The following is a 13,955-nucleotide window of genomic DNA, read 5'->3' as shown; positions in this document are numbered from 1 at the left end:
CCGCCAGCTCCGACTCTGGTCCTGAGCACGCCTGGGTCTGTTTCAGGACGTTAAAAGGCCCCTCGGTATCGCCCTCCTTTCCTCTCCCGGATCTCCCTCCACCATTTGGCTGTCAAAGGTCTTAGAGCAGTAGAAGAAAAGAAACACGGACAGCAAAGGCAAAATGCAGGAGGCACGCCACGGGGGAGTTCGCCTCGTCTAGAACCTGGGAAAAACAGTTCGAAGGCAGAGAGCTCCTTCCCCTGCCTGTGCGCTGGCGCTGCACCTCTGACCCCTGCCCGCCCGGGACTTCCACAGCCACGGCTCGGCTCGTGCACGCAGATTAGCCTCTTGGGGCCAGGCCCACCTTGCAGAGCCCCATGTCAGCCCCACGACGCCTGGCACCTTGCCGAGTCAGACATGTCAGTCAGCAGAGCGGCCTGGTCAGTCAGCAGAGCAGCCCTCATTTTGCAGCTGGTCAGTCAGCAGAGCGGCCCTCATTTGTCTGTCTCTGGGAGACTCCTTCCTTGGGGCAGGGGGTGGGGGATGTAAAACACGTCCAGGTGTGCGGTGGCCACACGGTGATTATTTAGGAACTGGCTCTTTTAGGGCGCCAGGCACCTTCCTGAGCCCTGAGGGACTGCAGCGTGTTCACCTGTCCAGGGAGTGGGCTGGCCTCGGGGCGGCCCCAGGGCCCGCTTGCTTCTGAGCCGTGTGAATCCCACGCGGCATTTCCGCGTCCTGGGAGAGGGAGTCCGGCGGCCGCTGCCAGGAGCCCCAGCCTTGCTGGGGTCACAGGGCGGGTCTGGAGGAATCCGAGTGTGCCCTGTGTGGCTCGTTCACGGCCTTTTTTTTTTTTTCTTTTTTTAATTTTGGAAAATCTTTGAGTTTTCACCAAATTGTCCTGGCTCTTAGACATGATGCTGGTCCCTGTTTAAAAGATTTGTTCGTAATTAGAAGGAAGGTCAGAGGAAGTTAGCTTATCCAAACACTTAGAAACCGAGAGCGGGCAACGTGACCCTTTCCCAGTGCCAGGAGAGGAGGAGGTAGGATGGAGAGGGAGGAAAAATGCCACTGTGACGGAAGCCTGACGGTGTTTGGACCCCTGCCAGTTCCATCCGGCAGTTAGGGCATTTCTATGACTCATTCGTGGTAAATTGGCAAAACGTTGGTGCAAGAAAATGAGCAATAGAATGTATTTAGATCATCCTCAAAGTCATGCATTTCCTGGGCTCTCACTCTGTTTTCTCTGAATTTCTGTGACCTTTTATTGAAAAGTGACTTGCAGCACCCCAATGGCGCGCGTTTTCCTCCTTTAACTATCAGTGGTTTTAGGAAGAGTGCCTGACTGAAAGCAGATCCAAGTAGTAATTCTCTTGTATATTAAAGGAGATCTCGTTGCCCTTAAAAGGGCTCAGCAGCACGTGGACCTGCGGCTAAGTTAGGTAGGTGTTGGAGCTCAAGTTGCCTAGCAAACCACAGAGGGCGAAGAGATGCCCCCTGGGGGTGGGGAGCGTGCGAGGAGGGGCCGCTGACCGGCCTGTTCCCTCGAGGCCCCACGTGAAGGAGGTTTCTGTCCTGGGAGCCTCAAGCAGGAGTTCAGGAGTGGAACCTGTCTGTTCCTACTGGCTCCTCTGCTGTCCTTCGACTTTCCTGCAGAGTGTATGGGACAGAGAGTTTGTTCCTCCTCCCGCCTCATTTCCCAGAGCAGCTCCGTGTCGGCGCTGATACAAAACTTGACCCCCACCATGGGGCTCCCGAATCCCGTGTGCTCCTGCCCCCTTGCCCGCATCCCGGCCACCTCATTTCTCCTGCTGTCTGAAGCGCTGCTCCGCCCAGGCTCTGTGGGCCTAGAGACCTCAAACAGCAGGCGGTCCTCCTTGGGACAGACTGCGGCGCTAACAAAATGGAAACAGGTAGACTCCCTTCTCACAGCCGGGCGTCCAGGAAGCCGGCAGCCGAGCAGTCGGGGCTTTGGGGAGGAAAGGCTTGCTCCTGGGCCCCAGAGCCCAGGAAGGTTCTGGAGCCCACACCTGCTTCGGAGCCTCGCCGCTGGAGGTGGCTTTGACCCCCAGATTCCGAGGTCATGTGAACCAGCTGCCCGTCATGTGTCTTCACTTCCTTCTGCCACAAGGCCGATGCTGTTTGAATTTCCAAATTCAATTTCTCGAAGAAGGAAGCTCCCTGACAGGCAATCTGTTATTCCTGCTCACACTGAGCATTTCGTACCAGCCGCCCGGAAGCTGCCGGCCAGTCCGGAGATGAGTTGTCCGCAGGTCAGCAGCGTGCGTGCTGTGTGCAGCCAGGGGCGGCTCGGGGAGAGGCGATGTCAGGTGAAGCCCGCATCAGCCCCCGCCTCCCAGAAGACAGCGTGGGCAGGGCCGCTTCCCTGCGGAGGAGGCCTGGGGAAGGCGGAGGCCGCAACCGTGCGTGGCCGTGTGCCCTCTCTCCTCTGCCAGGTGACGTTCCTCAGCAGTGCTGACGCTGTGTCAGATTATGTCTTACATTGCAGCCTAGCGGTTTCCCTTGGGACGGGATGGAGAAGGGGGGCCGGATCCCCTCGGCACCCCGGGGTCGTGCCCGCCTGCTCGGGCTGCCGGAACCCAATACCGCAGACGCGGCAGCTGAAACGACAGACATGGTTTTCTTCCAGCTCCGGAGGCTGGAAGTCCCTGACCGAGGTGCCAGCAAATCCGGTTTCTGGTGAGGGCCCGCGTGTTGGCTTGCAGGGGACCGTTTTCTCACTGTCCTCACGTGGCCTCTCCTCTGGGCTCGCACGGAGACAGCGAAATCCCTGGTGTCTCTTTCACTTCTTATGACACCAGTTGTGTGCTGTTCGGGCCCCGCCCTTAGGCCTCACCTCGCCTCACTGCCTCCTGATTGTGCCCCCTCCGAGTGCAGCCGTGCCGGGGGTAGGGCTTCCACGTATGACTATTTGGAGGACACAGGTGAGTCCATCCGTGGGAGACATGGGCATTTTGAAAACAAATGGTGGTTAAGTTTCTCCCACAGAATTATAATGGATGGAAGTTTAGAGACTAGCCTGGCATCTGAAAGACACTTTCTGCTGTTAAGAAGGCCATGGTCTTTTCCTCTCCTGCAGGACAAACGCCCCTCGGCGCGGCTGGGGACGCAGGCGCGGGATTGATAAATCCTACCTATGGCGCCTCTGAGGGGGTTTCGGTGAGGGCGGAGAACTTTGGGAATCAGAAGGCACGGACGGGGGGCAGAGAGGCGGCTGTGCGTTGAGAGGTGCGGGAAGCCGCCTGTGTTGGGCCGAGTTGGGACACGAAAGCCGCGCAGAGGAGGGGCCTGGGCAGTGGACGGTCATCGTGCAGAGAGATGGTGTCTTGGCCTTGCCCCTCCGGGCATGACAGGGGCATCACGAGACCCGTGGGATGGTCGTGGGTGGTTAAGGAAACGAATAAAATGGCCTGCTGTTGAGAGCAGTGGTATAGCAGGCGCATCCTGGCGACAAGTCAAGGTCGCAGAGGGAGATGGGCAGGTTGTGCTCTTCTGCCTCTCGAAGGTGAGACCAGTCACACCGCTCGATCCTCCTGAGGCTGGAGGCTGGAGGCTGCTGCAGAAGGCGTCTCGGCAGTGAGCCGCGCATTGGCCATGGCGACCCCTGACATGAGGGATTAGACCGTTTCTCCAGCCCCGGCCCGTCCCTGCCTGCCTTGAGTTTCCCCAGTGACTGACGCCAGAACTTGCCACGAGTGAATGACACCCGCGTGCAGGTTGCCCAAGAGTCCCGTTAGAAATGAGTTAGCTGCGCACGTCGCTCGGCATTTTGGTGCCTGGTTACATCCTACAGGCCAGGCTTGCCTCCTGGCAACTCCCATTCCTGGAGCAGAGTTACGCCTGGCTCCGACACGCGGTCCAGGGTCGGGGGATTCTCTGGGGGCAGTGCGCGGGGTGCTCAGGGGTCCCTCTGTACGAGGCCGAGGCCGCCTCGCCAGCCCCTCCCCCGCCGTGATTTGCCTGCCCCTCATCATCTCCTGCCCTGGGTCCAGCCTGGTTACGGGGGCTGCCCCAACCACGGTAACAGGTAGCGCCACCTAAAACACGTGGGTGGGAAAAGCGCGGTGGCTGCTGTGTCTCATTCCGAGGCACCGTAGTAAAAAATAACAATTGCTAACGTAGTCCCTACAGGTGACTGTTTTCTCAGACTTTTGCCATTTGTTTCCCAGGCAGCTGGGCCTGGACCTGGTGCCCAGGAAGGAGTACGCCATGGTGGACCCAGAGGACGTCAGCATCACCGAGCTCTACCGCCTGGTAGGTGCGGGGCGCTGGCTCCCCTCACCCCCACCGCCGTTCTGTGGCGACCGTGACGCTCTTCGCTCTTTTGTCCAGTCTAGCGAGACGCTTGCAGGCCCTGCATGCTTGTCTGTTGTGGTGCAGGACAAGGTTGTGACTGACAGTGCTCAATCCTGGCCCACGGGTGTGGGGGCCTCCTGCCCCGCTCAGACACCTGAGTGTGTCTCCTCAGCCTCCAACTCTGGGTCTAACCCGGCCACCCCCAAGCTGTTCTCAGCGCTGAGGCCTGTGACTAACCCTAGAATACTCGATCACGTTGCCCGTCCTGGCATCACCCCTGACTTCATTGATCTGTTATAAAAACTGAGAAGTAGTGAGACCTCGAACTTGGAATACTCCAGTTATTTTCTAAGCATCTAGCTTCCTCACATCTGGTCCAATGTACCTTTTATTTAGCCTTGTATTCTCAATACTTGTATAAAATAGACCTAATTCTTGACATGATCAAAGCTCTCCTAAAAACCCAAATTTGGAGAAGGTGGTTAGGGAGGCTTTCAAAGGCCACGGCCCCAGGTATGATTCTAGTTACTGCTGCGTCTTTTTCTTGTCTTTTCTTTCTTTTTTTTACACAACTATAGTATATACAGAAAAAGGATATATAAACATCAAAATGTATTTCTCTGGAGAGTTAAGAGGTGACATTTTCTTTCTTTGCATTATTTGACTATATTCCAAATTTCTACAACAAACATTTCGTGACCAAAAAATAAACAAATATTTTAAATGAAAATAAAGCCTTGGTTATTTGAATGACGTTTACCCTAAGCCATTACAAGTTTTAAAAGGCTTTTTTTTTTCAGTTTTTATTGTATTTTTCCCACTCCCATTTAGCCCCCTTATTCCCGCTCCCCACCCCACAATCACCACACTGCTGTCTGCGTCTGCGAGTCTTTTTTCCTCTCAAATATGGTATTTGTCTGTCTCTGACTGGCTTATTTCACTTAGCATAATGTTCTCCAGGTCCATCCATGCTGTTGCAAAGGGTAAAATTTTCTCTTTCTTTACAGTTGAGTAGAATTCCTTTGTGTAAATGTCCCGTAGTTGCTTTATCCACTCATCTGTTGGGCTGCTTCCATGTCTTGTGATTGTAGATAATGCTGCGGTGGACGTAGGGGTGGCCTTACTCTAATGTCCCTTGGAGGGGCGCCTGTGGTGGATAGCAGACTCCTTTTTGGAAGACCCTGCCTCGTTTGGGGTAGCTTCCCAAGCCTACAGTATTTACGGTGGGATGTTCTTGACATGAGATATTCTGTACCCGAAACATGCTGGGAAAGATCGTCAGTAAATTCATGAGGGCTTGTGTCTGATTTGAGAAAGCTGTTCTAAATGCCCCTCTCAGTTTTTCCTTAATCACTGATCTGTTTGGATTATCTACACCTCATTATACAAGTTGAAATAGATTCTGTTTTTGTAGAGGATTTCCTTTACATTGACCTGCCTAGAGTGACATTTCACGCTGCCCATGCTCACGGCTGCGGGGCTGAGGATCTAGGCACAGTGAGAACACAGGTCGCGGGCAGCCGGAGGGAGGCGCAGAGAAGGGGCAAGGGATGACATGAGAGTATTCCAAGTTACAGCCCTCACAACCTCTTAGTTTTTATAACAAATCAAACCCGTGTTATTTAGTTGTCAGTCATATCCTCTAATTGGGCATCTTTTGGTTGAGTATCATATTTTGTCTCTCACCTTTTTTTTTTCTTCTCAAATCTCTCAGTCAATGTGAAGTTTCTTTAGAGTGGGCACTGTGTCTTCTATTTCTTTTATTATGCCCAAGGTCATCTTGTACAATGCTTTGCACTTAATGAAAAGTCAACATGTTTGAGGTCATTATAGCATTATAAAAAGACCATGGGTATAGATCCAAACAGCTAGATTTGATTTCCATCCCTTCTGTTTACCAGCTCTGTGATCTCGGACTGACTGCTTAATCTCTCAGAGTTTCAGTTTCTCCATGTGTTAATTGAGGTTCTAATTCTTACCATTTTTTTTTTTTTTTCAAATGAGGATTAAATAGGAAATGCAGGTAGAAAGCCTTTTCCTTGACATGATGTTTGCAAAGTGCCTAAGCAGTCATTCTATTTTCGTTTTTAGTTTATCCTTATTAGATAGGCAAGGTGTCCAAGATAATTGATACTTTATATGCTAAAGCTTAAGATTGGATTTGGCTGTTTACTGAAAAAAATAATAAAATCTTGGACATGATAGAAATTTATTTCTCTCTCACAATATGCAATTCCAAAAGCAAGAAGTTCTGGGCTTGTTTATGATTGCTTGGTGTCGAAATGCGTGCAGGCCCGTATGTTTCTGCTATGCAGTTCATAGCTTCTGTTGGGAATACTTCAAAGTACAAAATAGCTGCAAGAGTGGCTAGCCATTGCATCTGCTCTCTAGCCGTAGGGAGGAGAAAGGTTCCTCTCAGTTGATTCAGCTACTTCAATGAACCTTCCTGCAAATTCCACATAACACTTGTGCATCTCATTCACCACAGCATAATCGCATCCTCATATTTAGGGAGGGATGTCAAGTATTTGATTAAACAACTAACAACGTCTGACGCAAATACACTTTATTTTCCCTGGACTGATTTTGTGTGCCAGCAATTTTATCTCTGCCCATTTCACTTAATGTCGCATATGGAATGGCAAATGGATTTCCTCTTTCAACACTTCCAGTTTGTTAGTGGTGGCTGTGGGGGTGCCATATTGATAAGGCTGGGGGTATCATATGGGCTCTGATTGGTAGGCAATGACTGTTACTGGTGGGAAAGAAGCACCATTAATTAGCCATGACTGCCGTGGGAGGGTTTCGGTTGTTTTCGTTTTCGTTTTTGTATTTTATAGCGCAAATCCTAGTCTACAGTCTTCATTTTATAGATGAGGAAAATTAAACATTGTGATTTTACACGAACATTTAATTTCTCCTGAGCAGTGGTTGCATTTTTCGGTTTCTAAAGCCAAGAATATAGGCCAAGGAAAACCCAGATGCTTCCACTCTTCAGAGGGGCCTGTTTACACCCTGGCCGGTGGCACTTGTGTTGTCTGTAACACTTGGTCTGTTTCTCTGGGCGACATCAAAATGACTGAGGACATTGACTTCCCAGGGAGCCAGGACAGGCACAGCCACCAACCCCTTGTTTTTGTTTTTGTTTTTGTTTTGGTGGCAGGGAGCCAAAGGCCCCAACAGAGGATGTTGCCACTTCTCTTTTTTACTACATCCCCCCCCCCCCGGCTGCCGCATCCTTCAAACACAGGTGTTAGCATCTCACTAAGTCCATATTGCATCATTAAAAAAAAAAAAAAAAAAGCCTTGCTTTAGGGTTTTGATCACCTGATTAGCAGGTCTTTCTCGCCTAATTGTGCTCATCTAAGCAGTAAAAAGTGCTAAAGCCCACAGTGCTGACATATGTCCTCTAGGAAGGTTTGCTTTCCTACCAGAGACTGGATCCTGGTTTTTCTCTGAATAAAGGGAAAATCAGCAGCTGGATTCTCTGGCGATTTGCACATGTAGAGAACCTACTTAGGAACCTTTCAAGGTTTTCTAAATTCATATTACCTGCTTGTTTTGTGATCCTTAGCGGGCAGACCGGTGGTTCTCAGAGGCAATCCCCAAAAGCCCCGCCCCTGCCCCTCCCCAAGATATTTGGCAGTGTCTAGAGCCAATTGGGGTGGCGTGGGGCGGGGGTAGGGAGGGGTGCTTTTGGCATCTGGTGGGTAGGGGCCAGAGAATGCTGCTGATCATCCTCCAAGCTCCCGGCAGCCCCCAAGCAGAGAAGTATTCAGCCCAACGGCCACCAGCGCCGAAGTTAAAAAGCATGATGTTGATGAGTCACTGAGTAATGAATGCATTAGATGAGGATCAAACATTTGCATCACTTAACTCTTTGGAATGAATCTCTTTATTTTCCTAATCAACAGTCTAGCTGAGCTGTAAGTACATTTTGAGTCGCTGGTAGGGGGCTTTGCAACCATAAATTATTTCAGAGATGGGCTTTTGTCTGTCTGCTGTAACTCCCAGATTATAGCTTGTGCAGCGTGAGCGTGCCTTTTGAGTTTTGTTATGGTAGCAATATTTTCACAGAGGTATCTTTAGCAGTTCCCCAAAGTAGTGAATTGCCAAGGAGTGAACAAGCCATCACCCCTCCTTGAGTCCAGGTCCTCCCGAGACCCGGAAGAAGGGCGAGTGAGGGCAGAGTGTGGCATCATGAGGCCCCGCGTCACGGGCAGCGAGGGTGGAATCGGGCAGGCTCATCACCGGGGTGCATGCAGAGGCCAGCGGTTTGAAGGCGCTGCGGGTCATACAAGAGGTACAACGGCCTGTTTTCGTTCGGCTGTGACTGGCATCTCTGCGTATGATTCTCAACTCGCTGCCCATTAAAGTCAGCGGGGAGCTTCGCAGAGGCACTGTCTGGGGCCAGTTCCCTAGAAACTCCCACTTAATTGTCCTGGGATCTGACCCAGCATGAATTTGGGAAGGGCCCCCTGGCGACCCCAAGGGCGTTGGAGGCTGGAAGCTCTGATCCGGTAACAGAGCCCGTGTCCCCCCTGGTTTTCAGTGAACTGATCCGGGAACTTGGCAGTGAGCAAAGACCAGGCACCTTGTGAGGTCCATTCTTTCCCTAAGGTTTTAGAAACAGTTTCTCCAGTGCCAGCCTTCACGAGTCATTCATTTCTCCGTAGTGGCTGGTGCTGTGCTATCCTAAGTCTTCAAGTAAACCAGTAAGCGAGTGGCAGTTTCGGTGGGGGAGGTGGAGGAGGAGAAAGCTTATTTGTGAATTTAAAGAGGTGTAGTTTTATGACTGTCTGATGTCACCTCTGATCTGGTAAAAAGAATTTCAAAAGCACAACATAGAGCGACCTTCATAGAAAACAAGGCAGAATTATGCTTCTTCGTATAGTTAGAATTTTTTTCCCCGCTCAGGGGCTTTTTCCTGGTAATTATGGCCAACACATTCCACAAAGCTGAGGTCCACTTTAGAAGAAAATGTACTTTTTCTCTACTTTTACAGAGACGTCTCTGGCACGTCTGTTGAGTAGATGATGATTCTAGTTGCCTTGGGTCAGTTGCGTTTTTTTTAATCACTTACTCTTTGAGTAGTTCAGATTAAAAGATAGAAGCAGGAAACCTTCTGGTGATTTTATGCTGTTGCATTCCCTGCTGTACGTTTAGGTGACATATTTTGCCTTCAGATGTCAGTCAGCCACTCAGTGCTGAACTGCTCTTGAAAGCATGAACAGTGGCTAGTGTAGAAATGGGTTATGGAACTCGAACTCGAGCAAAGGACATGACTCCTTCACCATGGAGTTAAAACCCAGACCTACTTTTTTTTTTAACTGTCAAGTGATTCAAAGAGATGGCTCTTTTGGTCACCTGTGTCCTAAGAACCAAACTCCTCTACAATCCTAGTAACCTGTCCTGTTAACCCACAAGCCTCTGCCTATGGTCCAAGTATAAAATGGCGAGTGAATGGTTAGAAACATCGGTAACATTTTTCCCCATGACATTTTCACCGTGTTTTATGAAAATACTGGTCTTCCATGGGTTAGGGGGAGAAGCCCGGTCCTTCCACGCAGTTCGAGAGGCCCTCACTTGTGGTTCATGGACCCGCCCACACGTGGCTCTGGGCTAATGTGGTGCGTCCCCCAGTTGCCTTCCATGATGCCCAGACACAGGCCAGGCCCCCCATAGAGCGTCGGGCGAGCGTCACCCAGATCTAGCCCTTCCTGTCACCTGTGCGTCACACTTGCCGTTTCACGGTGTCGGGTGTGGGACCGCTGTGGCGAGGTCCGTTCCCGCCAGCAGGCTCTTCCTGTTTTCCCTCGTCTTTGCCTTCCGCGCACTTGGCATGTAGTAGATCCTCCCCAGACACGTGCTGAGTGAGTGGTCGGCCCACATTCCCCTCCCTCCGGCTCCTGCCTCCCAGGTGTAGCCTAGGCTGGCTGTGCCGAGGACAGAAGCGACGGGCGGACTCAGACGCTATCTGGTTTTGGACACCTCCCTGGCGTTCGCCCGTCTGCGCCTGTGGAATCCCTGAGAAGTTAGAAACATTTCCTGGTTCTGCCAATTGGGTATCATTTCCCATTGCCTGCCTCAGAAAACTACCCAAATTGTGCAATTTTGTATACTTTAAAAGAACTTTTACTTGGAGAAATTGCGAAGTCATAGTTGCATTATTTAGCTACCATGAGGGAAATGATCAGTCAGATATAAGTTATTCTGATTTTTTTAAAAGATGCTAATAATTTGTTCTCACCCTGGGAGTTGGTACGGGAGCAGTGGAATTCTTTGAACCTCACGCTGGAATCTATGCAGTGCGTTGGTACCCTTTTAACATGAATGATTAAAAAAACATTCTTAAAGCCAGATTCCTTGATGGTGTGCCAACTTGATAGTTTCTTATTTTAGAAGTTGGGAGAAAAGTTGGAATTTAACATCCAGCTACATACCAAATCCGGGGGGGGGGGGCGGAGAATTACAGACGGTCTTCAAATGACAAAGATTCAAGTTAAGACTTTTCGACTTTGCAATGTACACGTGGGAAAGCAATGCACATGCAGTAGAAACCATGCTCTGGGCGGTGCACGTTGACCTGTCCTGGGCTGTGGGCTGTGCACGTGGACCTGTCCTGGGCTGGGCGGCGGCGGCCCGGCCCGTCCGCCCCGCGAGCACGGGCGCCAGCCAGCGGTGCTCTGCGGCGCACTGCGCGGCGGCGGGTTTTGCATGTTGTGTTTTGTGTTTTCCCCTCCCGTCATGCCCATCTCTGTGTCCTGCTTCTGGGAGAGGAAGAGGAAGGCGAGGCCTGGTGAGCTGGAACCCAGGAGGCGGCCCCGCTGGAGGCTGCTGTGTTTGTCCTGAGCACGGGCCGGTGGGCGGGGCTGAGCTGTGACGTCCCGTAGATTCGACCCGGCCGACGCCATCTCGGCTGGAGGTGTTCGCCCCTCCCGAGGAGTGTCTCGGAGGAGCCTCTGGATCGCCTGGGACGTCACGGTCACACCACAGCTCGCAAGTCCGCCCCATCCCATTGTCTCCTCACTGATGGCGTTTCTGTTGGGGGGTGTCGTTCAGATGGAGCATCGACACCGGAAGAAAGACACGCCCGCGCAGGCCAGCAGCCATCACCTGTTTGTGCAGATGAAGAGCCTCATGTGCTCCAACCTGGGCGAGGAGCTGGAGGTCATCTTCTCGCTCTTCGACAGCAAGGAGAACCGGCCCATCAGGTAACTGACCGGGGGCTGCAGCCGCCGCCGAGTGGGCGGGCGTGGGCGGGCGTGGGCGGGCGGTGGCAGCTCCGGGCCCGGCGACCCTGCGCACGGAGGGTCTTCCGCCGGCCGCGGTGCTCTCGGGCGGAGAGCCCTGTCCGAGCCTCCCGCCCGCGGAGGCCTCCTGCGAGCGAGATGGGATGACCGTGCGAGGGGCTCGCCCAGCGCCGCCAGGGCCGCGGGACGGTAGCGGTCGCCATGGAACGGGCACCTGGCGTGGACGTCAGCTCTGGGCGGCTTTGTATTGTGACTCAGGGAAGGCACAGTCTCTGAAGTCTGCCTGTCAAAGTCAACACATTGTAGGTTTCAAATTTTCAGTAAGCAGTTGCGTTATTCTTCATCCCACCTGGACCAAATGATATCAAGAGATGATCAAAATACTTGGAAACTTTCCTATGAAAAGTTTTAGAGGTGCGAAATGATAAGCAGTTTACATATATATGTACATATACTTGTATTTTTTCTTTCTCGGTGCTTTGGGTCTGATGGTTGCTGTTCTCTATGGTAAGCTTTCAATATTTAGGAAAAACTTACAGTGCATGTTTTTGTGTACCTTAAACTTTATTATGTATTTGTGCTTTAAAGTTGAGCACAATGCATACCATCTTTTACATTAAAAGTTTTCCAATTTAAATTTAGAATTTAAATTGTACTGTACAAATCACACCTCATGCCCCAACTGCATCATGCTTTAAAAAATACTTACCAAAATCAATGCAATAATTTTAAGGAATGCTGAGCCACATTGTTTTGGAAACACAAAAGAGTCCTGGCATATTTATTTTGTGGTAAAAAGTGTTTTTTTCCCCTAGTAAATATGCATGAAGTTTATTCTTCATGCATTGATAGCCATAAACTCTTCGGGGAATTTCTGTATATGTTAATCACTGCCTATTAGGAAGTGCACTTTCTATTTCTTGACATAGAATGTGTCCTTAGAATTTGCAGGTGCTGTTATTTTGCAGCAAGGACAGAATTTTGAGGGGTAGAAATAACAATGGTAATTCAATTTCAAAATCTACTCTCTGGGCTGTCGGAAGACATGAATCCATGAGTGAGAAAACCTTGGCCACTTCGCAGGTCAGCCCTGCTAACGTGCAGAGATAGAGGCAGGAGAAGCGGGCCCGGGAGGCAGCGGGCACCTGCTGTGGACGGGAGCTCGATTACTGGAGGTGGTGCCCGCTTCTGTGCAGAGGCAGGACCCTCACAAAGACCCTCACAACCGTGTGCGTGTGCTGCGTGCCCTGCGACATGTGACAAACCATGTGGAGTGTAAGGGGTGAATGAGGTCACGCTTTTGCTCATTCCCGCGAGGCCAGCGTTTTCCGTGAATGTATACTCCCCTCTGCACTAGTGTCCCAAGTGCGTTCATGGAGGGTCGCAGAAGTGTAGCCTCCGCTGCCCCGTCCTCCGTCTCAGAGCCACCGGCGTGCCCTGGAGGAGCCAACGAGGGCGAAGTGCGTGCATCTCGGAAACCTGTGCGGCGTGCTGAGGTGCGACTGTGAGGCGTTGCTGTGCTTCTCCGTGCACCCAGCCACGGGCGCCGTGTGGGACGTGGGGTTTTTAAAACCATCATGTATTTCTTTTTTCAGGTTTTTGTTTTGGAGAATTTCAGATGTATCCATAAGAAACAGACTAGTGTGACGAGGCCTCGTGTTCCCACCCCCAGAGTCCACAATCCTCGATCGGGCGCCTCTTGTTTTCGGCGCGTCCCTCTCTAGGCGTCGTCTGCCCCAAGGTTACTTGGAGGCAAATCCCTGACATCTTATTATTTTCAAATGTAAATTACTTCAGGGCATATCTCTAAAAAGGGGAATTGTAGAGCAATCACCACCTGAAAAATTAATACTCCTTAGCGTCATGAGACACCCATTGCCACTCAGTACTCAGATGTCCCCTGTTGACTCCCAAATACTGTCTACAGATGTCGCACAAGGCATCTGTCGTTTACAAGATCTAAGGGAGGTCCTTATGTTGCAGCTGGTTGATGTGTCTCTCAGGTCGTCTGTAGGTTCCCTCTCCCACTCCCACCTAACGTCCTTGTCATTTATTTGCGGAAGAAGCCTGGTGGTTTGATTTCATTCTTTTTCAGATTTCAAAGTCCAAGCCAGAGAATGCCAATCAGAAGACAAAAGATGATATAATGAAGCGAAAGGTTTTGTTGTTAAATAAGATCATTAGTGCTGTAATTTACAGAAAATGAAATACAATCTAAAGTGTAATCATTGTGACATTGTCGTGAGCCCTGTCAGAGGAAGTTACCTGGTTCAGATGCAGGTGGCTGGGCCATTGTGTGCCACGTCTTCAGAGGTGTGATTCGGAAGGGTGGGTGTTTGTTCCTCTCGCAAGGCAGACAGCGGGTTAAGACATCTTTTTCAAACTTACCCCCTTTGGAAAGCA

General features: G+C 51.0%; 1 protein-coding gene across 1 annotated transcript in view; it reads left to right on the top strand.

Moving 5' to 3' along the window:
• The window catches only part of DOCK4 (dedicator of cytokinesis 4), a 323,634-nt gene that overhangs the window by 157,934 nt on the left and 151,745 nt on the right, over nt 1–13,955 (top strand). Inside the window, exons 7-8 of the mRNA XM_054571366.1 lie at nt 4,173–4,257; nt 11,362–11,513. Coding sequence (XP_054427341.1) covers nt 4,173–4,257; nt 11,362–11,513 — 237 coding nt within the window. The remainder of the gene's footprint in view (nt 1–4,172; nt 4,258–11,361; nt 11,514–13,955) is intronic.

Source organism: Pteronotus mesoamericanus, unplaced genomic scaffold (assembly GCF_021234165.1).
Source record: "Pteronotus mesoamericanus isolate MK-2021 breed Mesoamerican mustached bat unplaced genomic scaffold, CSHL_Meso_final contig_220, whole genome shotgun sequence".
NCBI classification, from domain to species: domain Eukaryota; kingdom Metazoa; phylum Chordata; class Mammalia; order Chiroptera; family Mormoopidae; genus Pteronotus; species Pteronotus mesoamericanus.
Note: the sequence above shows the minus strand (reverse complement) of the source record. Positions and strands in the feature narration are given on the sequence as shown.